This window comes from Cyclopterus lumpus, chromosome 3 (genome assembly GCF_009769545.1).
Source record: "Cyclopterus lumpus isolate fCycLum1 chromosome 3, fCycLum1.pri, whole genome shotgun sequence".
Taxonomy (NCBI): Eukaryota; Metazoa; Chordata; class Actinopteri; order Perciformes; family Cyclopteridae; genus Cyclopterus; species Cyclopterus lumpus.
The window spans coordinates 15,114,215-15,126,947 of record NC_046968.1 but is presented as its reverse complement, the minus strand read 5'-3'; the positions used below and the strand labels follow the sequence as shown (position 1 = coordinate 15,126,947).

At 38.7% G+C, this 12,733-nt stretch overlaps 2 protein-coding genes across 3 annotated transcripts in view; one reads left to right on the top strand and one right to left on the bottom strand.

Annotated features, from left to right (window-relative positions):
* Positions 1-5,199, top strand: part of rnf111 (ring finger protein 111) — a 26,547-nt gene extending 21,348 nt beyond the window's left edge. The window contains exons 12-16 of the mRNA XM_034561620.1: positions 1,328-1,411; positions 2,064-2,159; positions 2,428-2,514; positions 2,982-3,085; positions 3,773-5,199. Coding sequence (XP_034417511.1) covers positions 1,328-1,411; positions 2,064-2,159; positions 2,428-2,514; positions 2,982-3,085; positions 3,773-3,890 — 489 coding nt within the window. The 3' untranslated portion in view covers positions 3,891-5,199. The remainder of the gene's footprint in view (positions 1-1,327; positions 1,412-2,063; positions 2,160-2,427; positions 2,515-2,981; positions 3,086-3,772) is intronic.
* Positions 5,200-6,893: 1,694 nt separating this feature from the next.
* Positions 6,894-12,733, bottom strand: part of myo1ea (myosin IEa) — a 43,154-nt gene continuing 37,314 nt past the window's right edge. The window contains exons 23-29 of one of the 2 annotated variants that reach the window (XM_034528684.1): positions 11,976-12,122; positions 11,602-11,759; positions 10,878-10,967; positions 10,578-10,785; positions 9,664-9,699; positions 8,523-8,692; positions 6,894-8,420 (exon numbers count right to left, since the gene is read on the bottom strand). In XM_034528684.1, coding sequence (XP_034384575.1) covers positions 8,344-8,420; positions 8,523-8,692; positions 9,664-9,699; positions 10,578-10,785; positions 10,878-10,967; positions 11,602-11,759; positions 11,976-12,122 — 886 coding nt within the window. In that variant the 3' untranslated portion in view covers positions 6,894-8,343. The remainder of the gene's footprint in view (positions 8,421-8,522; positions 8,693-9,663; positions 9,700-10,577; positions 10,786-10,877; positions 10,968-11,601; positions 11,760-11,975; positions 12,123-12,733) is intronic. The other variant, XM_034528692.1, reaches the window with a different exon arrangement.

The following is a 12,733-nucleotide window of genomic DNA, read 5'->3' as shown; positions in this document are numbered from 1 at the left end:
TGCAATCATTAGCATAAATAAGAAAGAATCACTTTTATATAAAGTCTGGCTTAGATTAATGGTGTTGGCCCCTTATTTATAACATCAGTTATTTCAAGGATGGTTTGGTTAACCACATGAATAATGCAGTAGCAATTAATAGTAGCTCATCAGGCATTTCAAGTGCACACTCAACAAATTTACAAGCCCGAGACAGATCCTGTTCAAATGAAGTAGACGGTTTCATGATGTTATTGCTTTTTTACTTGGTCATCCTCAGATATACCAACGTTAGTTGTCTTCCACAATCAGTTCTTCTCTGTAGCATCGATGCAAGTGCACATTAAGTCAGGTTGCTACTTGTCCACAGTTCATCACAGCACGGATGCTCAAAATTAGGGCGTAGAAAATGTATTTTCTGTCTTGGCAGATTGCACTAGTTTGTCTAATTTGTCTACATCTATGACCTTCATCATTGCATATTTGCCATGTGAACGCCTTCATAGGCCCCTCTAATATATTTTAAAAGAAAAAAATCAGGTTAAAACTTAAATACAGAGAACTACCTATACAGCTTACACAATGTAGTTTAACTTAAAGCAGCTGTGATATATATTTATATTGTAACAATGTATCAAATAGCAGTGCAAAAGGAGAAGTTCATAATAATTAACCTACAAATTACAAGTTAGTCTTCAAATCTGCAGCTCGCCTCAGCTTTATCGAGCTTTATAGTGAGTTTCAGCTCATTGTTTAGCTGTGCAGCCTTCAGCTTTTCTGCTTTGGTTCAGTCTCACGTTCTCATGGCGTCAATGTACACAAACTGCTCAGCGCCAAACAGCAGACAGAGCCCATCAGCGACTAGCTGGTGATCATTGTGGAGCATTTAGCAGCAAAAGAGTCATATATTCCCTCAGAAGAGTTAAAAAGAGAGTATTAAACAGTAAATCAGGTGGCCACAAACTCGACTCCAAATGAATGCTAATGTTGCCCCGTAACTGCTGGATGTTTAAATAAGAAACTCTCTACTAACAAGTTCACCATAGAAACTTAAAAGATGATGATATAACAACGTGAACTCTTGTAAATGCAGGTTTATTCTCTGAGATAATGACAGTTACTCAAATGTAATACTACGGCATAGCTGAAAGTCAAATGACTCAGCCACTAGTCACATGCATTATGTTGAACCCTCACCAGAAGTTTAAGAGTGAATACAAATAAGGGCTGAAGAATTCTGACATGAAAAATGAGCCCTTTGATTCAGAACAATGTTATGCATTCATTTATGAGAGACATTATTCTGAGAAAATGTGCTGTGCACGTTTTTTTCTTTTGTCCCTCACAGCACACTGGCATATCTGAAGTGACCTACCCGCACATTCGGTACATCTCTTCTCGGATGACTGCTGGCTTTGGAAGAACCTATGAGGTGAGGACTGCTTTTATTAATTTATGCTTTTAAATGCGTTTTAATCACTCCCAACGCAACTCAGGCAATTCAAATACAATGTATTCCTATTTTATTCATCACTGCCATCATACACATTAACTTTATAATTGCTTGACTCAGCACCGCCTGACTGATCAACATTATAACAGTAATAAGAGAACACGTTTGATTATTTGTATTCAAAATAAAGAGTCCTCAGCTGTCACAGGGAAAGCAGGATATAATTAAATAGTGGAAGTGCATACAAAGAAAACCTTTAATTTCTTGACAAAATCTCTAACTCAAGGTCCTCTTACTAGTCTTTGTCCAAAGCCCTCAACCACATGTCACGGTCTTCATCACTGAGGGAACTTAATGTCTTGAGACTCAACTGGCAGAGCAGATCCCCACCTTGAATGAACTGAACTCTAAACATTTTATAAACAAGTTTAACTCGGAGTCACAGGGTTCAACCACTAGATCTGAGGGGATTATTGAATGAAAAGACAACCTTTAGTCAGAAAAAAGCACCAATGAAGAAACCAATCTGCACGGGTGTACTTTTTTCTTAAAACTAATTGTATCCAACAGAGCCAAAATGTGCATCTGTCCATCATCCTCATAGCGGTTTGTTTATATTGCATCCATTCAGGACCTGCTGCATTTAGAGGAACGATTGGGGACTGTGAACCGAGGAGCCTCTCAGGGAACCATAGAGAGGTGCACTTACCCACACAAGTACAAGAAGGTGAGGACTAATGAGAGGGTGTGTCGCTATGTATAGATTGTGCATTGCATTTTGCAGGTACTGTCTATAGTTGTGCTTGTCTGTTACAGTTTATTCTGGGACAGAGTGCACAGTGGTCTTTTGTGCTCATTGCAAACGTCTGATGTTTGAGTAAAATACCGTAGTGTGTTTTAGATTGCAGCTGTGAAGACATTGTTGAGGAAAAGTTTACATAGCGGTTATCAAATGTATCTAAACAAGCAATCTAACACCCTGCCACCCAATACAGAAGGTGTTGGAGAGAGAAATTGACCAAGAGTTAACCCCTGAAGCTTGGGCATCTATTGGGAAAAATATGCACGCAACCCCAGAATCGGTGAGAAATAATGAACAAATCAATTTGGAAACATGTCTCTGCTCACATGTATAGTAGATGTTAGTATTAGTATCTTGGGGGCCAGGGAATTCGGCTCTAGAATAACTTTAATTTGGATAATTTTTATTTGTTAAGCAGAGATAGAACGTGTTTTCATGACAAAATGACCATTCTCTCTGTCCACAAAGGAATTTGTATTTTGTTTTATTAATAAAAATAATAACTATTAACTATTATTATTTGTTTGTTTGTTCTAAACAGTTACCTCTTTATAGGCAATATATTTCTATTCAAACGTAATATGTACTTGTGATGTTTCCACAGTGTTTACATTGAGCAGAGTAATGTGTTAAACAGAGAGTGGATTAATAGGATTATTAACCATATGTACTGTGTCTGCTGAGGCGGCTTTACCCATCGATGCTTTATATCAAAAGTCATGTTTTCCAAATGTTTCTCACAAACAGAGAAAGCTGCATATTAAGCAAGATGAAGATGAGGGGGCAGATGAAGACACAGAAGAAAAATGCACCATCTGTCTGTCAATACTGGAGGAGGGGGAGGACGTCAGGTAAATGGTTCCCGGCCTTTTTGTGCCGATCGTTCAATTAAGCTTTCAGGGGCGTGACATGTGGGATGGCAGCTGTAGTAGCTCCATTCTGCCACCGTCTCTGGAGATATTTATTCTTTTAAACCCAAAGGTATAGTAATCAACAACAAAAAAACAGCGTGCCTTAATATTACCGGCCTCATGGAATTGCCTGTTGGCACACTCTGGGTTTTTTTCAACGTGATTTTCTGCCCTCTGTTGGTATAAAAGGAAGAGATGAGCCACGTTTTTATCTTCTTTCTTAGTTCAGTCATCACTTGTAGCATTTTAATGATTGAGTATACATTTCCCAACTATAACATAATGTATTTTATTCTTAAATGGTCATTCAGGTAAAACTCAAATGTCTAGGTGTTTTTATTGTAGATTTGTTGGTTCATTCTATAAATAAAAAAAAGTATAAATGTTTTCCAAATTGCGAAACTTTGCAAGTTAGTAAGATTTCTCCTTGCTTGTGTTTATCATTTCTACTTATTAAAAGTGGGATTGATCAAAAATAAACCACAAAGCTCGTCGTCATGATAATAAAGAAACATGTCACCCGCCGTTATGATGGGTTTCACAGATGTTTTTAACAGTTTCTGGACAACAATGGAGCTCTATGGCAAAGAGAAGTCATTGTTGGTTTTGCCTCTGTTTCCCCTCCAGACGCCTACCATGTATGCACCTCTTCCATCAGCTGTGTGTGGATCAGTGGCTCCTCACCAATAAGAAGTGCCCAATCTGCAGAGTGGACATTGAGGCGCAGCTGTCTGCTGAGAGTTGATGCTGTTTTTCTAACCACCCCTTTTGTTGAAAATTTATTTTGAGATCAGATTAATTTTCTCTTCAGTACTGCAGTCAACCAAAGATGGCATGAATGACCTGCGCAGCTCTACTTTGAGAAAATTAAACAAAACACCTGACAATAAAGCATTGAGCCTAGAGTGCCAGCTATCACATATTACTACAACAGCTAGAATTTTCCATTAAGGGTTTAAGATTTTATTGTATTTATAAAGCTTTTATGTAGCTTTTGATTGTTTCCTCAAGTGTCATTTTTCGTTTTTGTTTTCTCTGCATGTTTCCTTGCAATGCATTTCTTTGCACATATAACGTTGGCCTATCACAGCCTAACAACTCGCAGGTGAGGATAGCTGCTCTAGTAAAGATGCATTTCTGTAAACCTAATGCCTTGCTTTACTAGAATGTCACCCTCCAGTAAAAAAACAACATTGCAGGATTCATTTTACCAATCATTGTATTGATTAGTTTGTTTAGAAGATGTGGATTGTTAGTGAAAGATGTTTTTTAAGTAAATCAAGACATTCCTAACTAGGGAAATATGTTAACAGATCAGCTGCTGTATTAGTGCACACCCAGTATTTCTAGAGTGGAAATAAACTCCAATGTTCACCTCACTTCCCAGAATATGCACATGCTTTGCTACGATTACACCTCCCTCCAGCACCTTCATTTGACAAAAACACGATTATCACCATCATCTGTATTTTTGAGAACAAGAAAAAGAATGTCACATCCCTCTCTTGACTGTTCTTTCTAAACTGAGCGATTGTTGCGACCGGCTGTGAATCTTTTCTTCATTTTGTTTTGTTGGGATTCCTCCCTGCAGACGGGCCTGTGACAATTAACTAGGTTTCTGTAAGATGATCTCAGGTCTACATGTGTGTAAGGCGTGTGTGTGTGGGTGTGTACACCGCTCACATTGGGATAAATATTTACTGCTTGTCCTCGCACTTCAAACCATTTTATCCACCCTCCCTTTTGTCTCTCTGTAGTTGAGCAGCAGCGTCCTTTTTGGCTGCTGAAACACTAATACTGTTGATTAACTTACTCGCATAGACTTGCACAAGAGAGAAAAAGGAAGGAGAATAGTAGTGAATATGACTGAGGCCATGTATCTCCACTCTGATGAATATTAAAAAAGAAAACAAAATATTTTGAATGGAGTGTTGAAATGCAGTACTTAAAGCAGGTATCCATGCATTCATTGACTTAAAAAGGCACCAGGATTATATTGTGGGATTTATATTAGTTAAAAAAAAATAATATTAATAAACTTGGATAACTCTTAATTGAGTCTTTTCCCTGGTCTCCTCTTTGAAAATCATGTTTGAGTGAATGTTGACTTCTTGATGAAACAGCTGTTTTTATGAAATGTCAGGAGAACACTGTCATAAAACATCATGAAGCAGAATCAATTGAAAGAGTTTAAAGACACAAATCCTTTAATGTCTTGAGATTGTTTAAATAAGTTGTTTAAACAATCAGATGCAATACGAGTTATAAGAGTTACCCTGGGTAGAAAAAAGACTACATAGAAAAACACTTCTCTTTTGTTTTTTTAAGATGACACAATTTCAGTTCCAACTTGTGTATTTAATTGTATGTATTGTACTTAGTATTAAATGATGATCAATTTGGCAGCAATTATTTAATATGTAAATGCACTTTACAAATACAACCAGATATACAGGCTGGTGAATTGCTCCTTAGTGCAAGATTTCACTACGGACCACCCCTCTTTTTTTCAGTTGCCAATAAAACCAAACAAATACTCAAATGTATAGTATATAAGTTAATATATATGTTACAGGGAACATCTTGGAGCTCCTTGTGGGGGTCACTTCCAACAGGTTTGGAGCCACCGCTGTCACCCTTCGCTCTACCAAATTTAGTCAAATGGGTCATTAGTGTGAGTAAAATGACAGAAGACTGAGATTGAAGTTGATAAAATAAATATATGTAGTTATACAATTTCTAAATGGACTAAAATATGGGGAAATGTTTAATTAAATCTGTAGCAACCACTGACCAGAGTAGACTAAAAGATGTAAAGAATGTATCAAAGATGGGTCCTTGAGGTCAGTGAAATAAAGAGGATGTGTCCACAGTCCAGCGCCGATGTTCAAAGAGAATGCACATAAATATGTAAGCGTTAGCCTGACAGGAATTCAAATGAAACCTTAAGATAAAATGAAAATACAAGATCAAGTGCAGTATCTACTGTGGCCATACACCATAAACCAAGAACTTTCAGTGGAGCGCAAAGACCCTTTGACAAGATGAGAGGTTCTCAGGTGCTCCCCCAAGATCAATAATCCAAAGCAGTGTTGCTTGTATAACAGGTTCCTTGTATAAGGAAAAGCACGTGTCAAAAGCATCATTATTGCATTATGGCTCTGCAAGACAGGCGGCCTTCATGACAGTTACACCTGGGTTGTTCATACTGTTGCATGTGTCAACAGGACTTCCATTAAAATGCCTTTATCTTAGTGAAAGGTGTCAAACAAATATTCTGCCATGATATTTGTTAGATTATCATGTCCTCTTTTGTATACCTCAAATGCAGTTTACATTTCAAATTACACTTATTTGTATTCTTTAATTGTCAGTAAAACAGAAAGCAGAAATCCTAAAACTACAATTCAGAACGATTTATTCACTTATTCTAGACAGGTAAAAAGATCAAAATAGATTGTTTATCATGTTGGAAACTCTGGCACTGCTTCTAAATAAGCAATAGCATTTACCAAAAACTATGTATATGAATAGTTAAAGTAATTTATTGAAACAGAAACCAAATAGCAAAAAAACTTACTATTTATGAATTAATGTAGACTACTAGTCTGAACTAATGATCTCCGTATTCATAAATTGTTGGACTGCAGTCCGGATGGCATGTAAATATTCTAAAATACATAAACATCTGATTGATCACTGTTCATTTAATGTGTTCTCTGATAATAAAACAAAAAAGCATAACAAATACAATATTACATGCTTTATTAAAAGACTCCTCCATTTTTTTATATTGCACAAGGATGTTTTCAACCATCCAAGATCAAACCATATTTGCAGATGCAGAAGATCTATGACAGAAGTCCCAGGTGTTTTTGTTTTTACTGACTAGAGCATAATGTGGTTATTTGATTAAAAAAATACTAAGGAATGTGTAAGTATTGAAACGGCAGTGCAAAAGATGTGCAGAAACAATCGGGCAGAAGCAAAAGGAATTATTTGTAGTGCCACGGAAAAATGTCAACAAATGTCTTTCACCAAAAACAACTTTTGCACGAACGAAAATCCATTCACCTTAATCTGTGCTAACCATTATTATAAATCTGGAGCTGAACCAGAACAAAAAGCAGCCTTTTGAGTATCAAAAGCAGAGAAAATTTGAAAACTAAGATCCTTCAAAGAAAATACAAAAAACATTAATTTAAACTCTAACCAACAACAGGCGTACTCCTAAAATATGAACACATATACAGAATCAGATCTAAAATGCCTTTTGTTATCATTTCATGTAAACAAATGATTCTCTCAGTAACTCAGCTTATTTCTCGCTTTACAACGTGTCCTTCATAGACTTGACTTACCGGCTGTGGCATGAGAGTGAAGATGTCTGTGTCCAAGGTCGTACCTGTACCAATAAAGTGCTCATACACCACAGACCGCATGCTCAGGTTACAGTATACATTGCCTTGACTCTGTGTCTAAAATATACTGGTGTGATAGAAAAACAACAAACAAGTAAAGATGAAGCTGTTTCTCCAGGTGATTCACCACTTGACCACATTGCCTTCTAAATGGGGTGTTTCAGACCGATTAAAATTGTTATAGCTTTGGTATTTAAAATCATTAAAAATCACAGTGTGATGATTTACCGAAACGCCGTCCCCTGTAAGAAGTTACAGTTTTGCACCAAAATAAATATTCCTGGTAAAGCAGCAGTCGCTTCAGCTTTGCCACTGAGGTGATCACCTTTGATTCAGCAATCAAACCTTCTTTTGAAAATAAAAATCACCAGCCTGGTCCCGCAGATTAAGCATACTTCATTCGTCAAAAAAGTTTGAGCTCAAACTCTCAGCAAGATATAAATGACAGTAAGGAGAATACAGAAAGCTATAAATACAATAAATAGTTTAGTTCCGTACTGAAAGGGACTGTGGAGGAAAACAGACCCCAGGGTCAAGCAGTCTTCTTGTCTTTAAAGCAGAGCCTCATTTCAAGTCTTCTGGTCTGGTGGTGTCACCGAGAGGTACATTCCTTCACTCCTAGGCAGCAGTGGAGGATGCGTGAGTTTCTCTTCTCAAGAAGTCTTGCGGTGCTTCTCTCTGACTGTCAGCTCCATCCCGTCCTCCAGTAGGAGCAGTGGGGATGCAGCAGGCTCTTCTCCTCCTCCTCCTCCTCCTCGAGCTGTAAACCGGCAGCTCCTAGATCTTGGTAACATAGTTGTTGGGGAAAAGACCCTGCTTTCCACGAAGTCGTCCAGTCCACCACCCGGACGCATCTACGCAACAGACATGACGAGATTTGAGGCCCACTTCCAGCCGATATCTGACACAAACATGCAAGTACATTACGATGTGACGGAGACGGCGAGCCATCTTACCCTCTTTGATGATGTCAATAAGTTCGTCAGCATTGAAGCTGAGCTCGTCTGTATCCTGGGCGTCGTAAGCATATAGAGCTTTGCACTGGGGCACCTGGGGTTTGGGTTTAGGTGCAGGTTTGGGTCGCCCTCCTCCCGGCGCAGGCCTGCTGGCTGATGGTCTGTGGGCTCTGAGGCATTGTAAGAAAAGAGAGGGAAACCACACGACTGTCAACATCTGCAACAAAGCGCTGCGGTGGGAGAAGTTCAGTTCACTGTGCTGCAGTTGGCTGTGAAGTTAAGTCAGAAGAAGCCGTTTGTAGATGTCGTGTTTTTGTGTGTGCATAATCACCATCTTGTCACGTAAAAACATTTTGACTCCAATTAGATTTTTCAGAATGACAGTGACTGTAAATGCATGTCGGTGTTTATAATGCCTCCGGCTCGATTTGAACACGCTGTTGCTGTTCACAAATCTGCCACAAGATGGTGATTGAGTGCACACTTTATCTTTCACAAACACACTGAAAGAATATACATTTCAGGAAGTCTTTCAGAGCAGAGAGTGTTGGCCCAGAGTCAGTGGCACCTTTAAGATTTCGGTTTATTATTCTTTATACTAGCTGTTTTCATTTACTTGGAAAACCCCCTTGTATACTGTATCAGTACATTCTGTCAAATTTAAGAATGAGAGTGAACAACTGTTCAACTAACTGAGGATACAATCTGAATAAATGAAATGTCAACAGTTAGATTTTACATATGCAATATAGGCGTTTATAAGGTTAAACATTTAGGCCTCCCAGTGAGATCTGTGTTTATGAAATTATCTTCAATGTTTATCTCTTTATAAAAAATTAGACAGAAAAGGTGCACAGCAGGGATTCTTTCATTACAAAAACTCTTTCAAGGATCTTTCATTCATAAATGAAAGATCTATTGTACTCAGATGAATTGTAAAAGAATTCCCATTTGATATCAAAGAAATTAAGCAGCAGCATAGAATTAAATATTAGTTGCGGACTACTGTTGACTTTGAACTTTGCTTTCTTTGAAGTAAAAAAACAACTAAATGTACATGAGAAGAAGCATCCACATATCCTGCTATTGAACGCTGTTCTAGTCTTTAACCACCACCCAAAACACTGCAAACACAACTCACATTCCTCCATTTGAAGTTGGCCGTCTGTCTCCATTGCTACAAAAGAATAAATCATCCAAATTATGCCAAATTACAGAAACACAAGTGTGTGCATTAGTGTGTGGGCATATAACAATATGTGTGTGCATGTGATGTGAGACACTGCACCACACTGCCTTAAAACCTCATCACATTCAGCAGCTATAAACATATACATTGAAATATAATAAGAAATAAAAATATAAATGATCTTTTGTGTATTAATACGTTTACTAGACACAGGAATGTTAAATGCCTAATGGGAGAGAGCTTTACGTGTCAACTAAATGCTACACGGTGGAGTCATATTAGGCTGAATGATAATTAGCAGCATACGTCAGCTATTAAAGTGGTCTCAGGATACAATTGTGTTAGTCATACTTGTCAGATTCCCTGTAATGGAAATAGAAAAGGGGGTCTGGCCTTTTGGGAATATGACAATCAACACTTTTCAGGCCATGAAGATATCGATACCACAGCACCAACAAATACAGCAGCACTCACTCAAATCACACACTTTTAGTTTTCTTTAGTAGTTTGACACCAAGATTTTCCATTCCGAGGCTGTGAGACACTAACACGTGATTCTGGTGGGGTTTTTTTACACAAGATACCAAAAACTTCTCCAAAGAGGCAGAAAACTGTCAGTGTCACAACCATCTAAGCCAGTTAGAAAGAGTTGTCACAGAATGAAACTGGCAGGGATTTGGTCGACCTCTACCGTATGAAGGGTTGACTGGTGGTGCATTCAGTTTAAATTGATCCACCTTTGTACAGTACCAAGTCCTTAATGCTGACATGTCATCTATGTGTATGTGTGTGTTATTTTGTCTCCTCCTGTATTAACTGTGTGGTCGGTGTGCTTTAATTGACTGTGTTTTGTGGGAGCGTCTCACCCTGCAGCTCCTTGATCCGGCACTTTCAGACAGTCCAGATTGGGCTGTGGCCGGCTGCCGCCTCGCTCCTTCAGCTGGTTGACGTTGCTGGGCAGGAAGGGGCGTGTCGTGTTGTCAGGTGGGGGATTCCTCTGGTTGTTATGCTGCGAGTTCCTCTGATTGGCTACGTGGTTGGTGTTTTTAAGACCACCATTCTGGTGAGCAACGGCTGCCAAAAGAAGATGAAGAAGAAGATTGTTTTGGACAGTCCAGTAGGATGCAAGAGAAGCCTGTTCAAGTCCTGTGAGTTGGATCACGTACCTGGAGGTCCTGGCGCCGCCCTCGAGGGGATGTTCTGGTGAGTTCTGGACGCATTAGAGTGAACCTGAGAGAAGCTCTTCCTAGTGGGTCCTGAGGATGAAATAAATAAAGATGAGAGGGGATACATTAATGCAATGTATAAATACAGAAGGCTGTATCTGAAATGATTGTCTATACTTTCGAGACGTTTAAAAAAAGTTGTTTCAATGAGTTCATCATAATTTTCAACTCTATTCAATGGTAACACCAACAGATTAATAATAATAATTCATGCTTTTTAAAGTTTGTGTTACATGGAATACATTTTATTTTTTTAAAACACTATATGAATATATATGAAATGAAATGAGCTATTTTAAAGAAAAGATCTACAAACATAGCATATGTCCTTATGTCCATAACATTGCATTAATCCAAGTAAAAACATATCAAAATAAGAATTGCTCATCATACACAGGTTATATACTTCTATAGGTTTATATTCTTAACACTGAGATGTCTGTGCTGTCTCTGAATTTGATATGACTGAAGTGTTTTGAGTCATAAGACTGAAATCCAAGCGATAAGTAGTTAGTCAAGTGAGTCAAAATCTTTGCAAAGATTTTCTGATGTCGTCAAATTCATGAATCAACTTCACTGCTTGATTCCATCCCTCAGGTTTACATAATCACACCTCGCTGTTAGAACAAGACCATTGCTGTACGTTGGGTCTGTAGATACTCACGTGTGTTCTTCGGAAGCCCGGGGCCGACGCTGACCTGCAGAGATTTGTTCGAAGGCTTCAGTACTGGCATGTTTCCCTGACCCCCAACGAACAGGACCTGCCGGGAGCCGCCCCCACTCAAGAAGCCCCAGTTCTCCTTCTTCAACTTCATCTCCAGTCTGAGGGACAAACAAATTAGTTTTGTAGCGCATACACCAACATAACTGTGATTTGTTTTGGTCATTATTTTTTAATTGTCTCACTCTGCTTAACAAGTGGTTTTGAAATGCTGACTTATTAGCAATGAGGGTTTAGCACCAATCTGATTTATAGTCTAATTAATCAAATTAAACTCAAGAAATGTCCTTTGAAACAACAATAAGTTGTTTACTTACGTGTTGCTAAACTTGAGAGGGAGCTTCCTCTGGGTTTTCTCCTCAAACCTGCGGGCCAGTAAGCTGATGAACTCTGTCTTAAAGACACACTCCAGCAGGCTGTCATACTCCTGCTCGTGCATGATCATGAAATCATCCTGCATCGTACTGCAAAAACATGAGCATGACACTTGATGAGATACAAAACCAAAAACCCTCGTATCACCTGAGACACAAAGCATATCTCACTGAAGAAAAAATGCATTCACAAGATTGTTTTTTTACGTTTTAAAAGACACTCCAGTGCACCTTATCTGCTCCGTTTTGATGGAAGTTAAGATGGAGAGTCAGAATCCTCTTTCACATTTGCATAGAAACGGAGGGGGCTCACAAAGCAGCTCACATCTGAAGAGGGGAGACAGCTTGTGCCTGTAACCCGCACAAGGATACTTTGTTGCTCTCAGAGAGGTTTTTACAACTCCTGCTTTCGCTCACTGCACCACCTGGTCCGTATTACCCGACTGACTCAAAAGCCACACGCTCTGATTTCTACCTCTAAAACAAGATATACAGCGTTCAACAACAAAGAGTCTCTTAGTTCCTTGCTCTTTTTTCCATTTCTTTGTAGTTAACTCAGCAACGTTCTTTAATGAGAATGTTTTGGACCGCATATTATTTAGCAACATTTCTGAGATGTGGACCATCAGTCAGGCCTGCACACAAAGGGACAGACACACACAGACGTATGTACAAGAGACAGAATTAACATACTCCACATG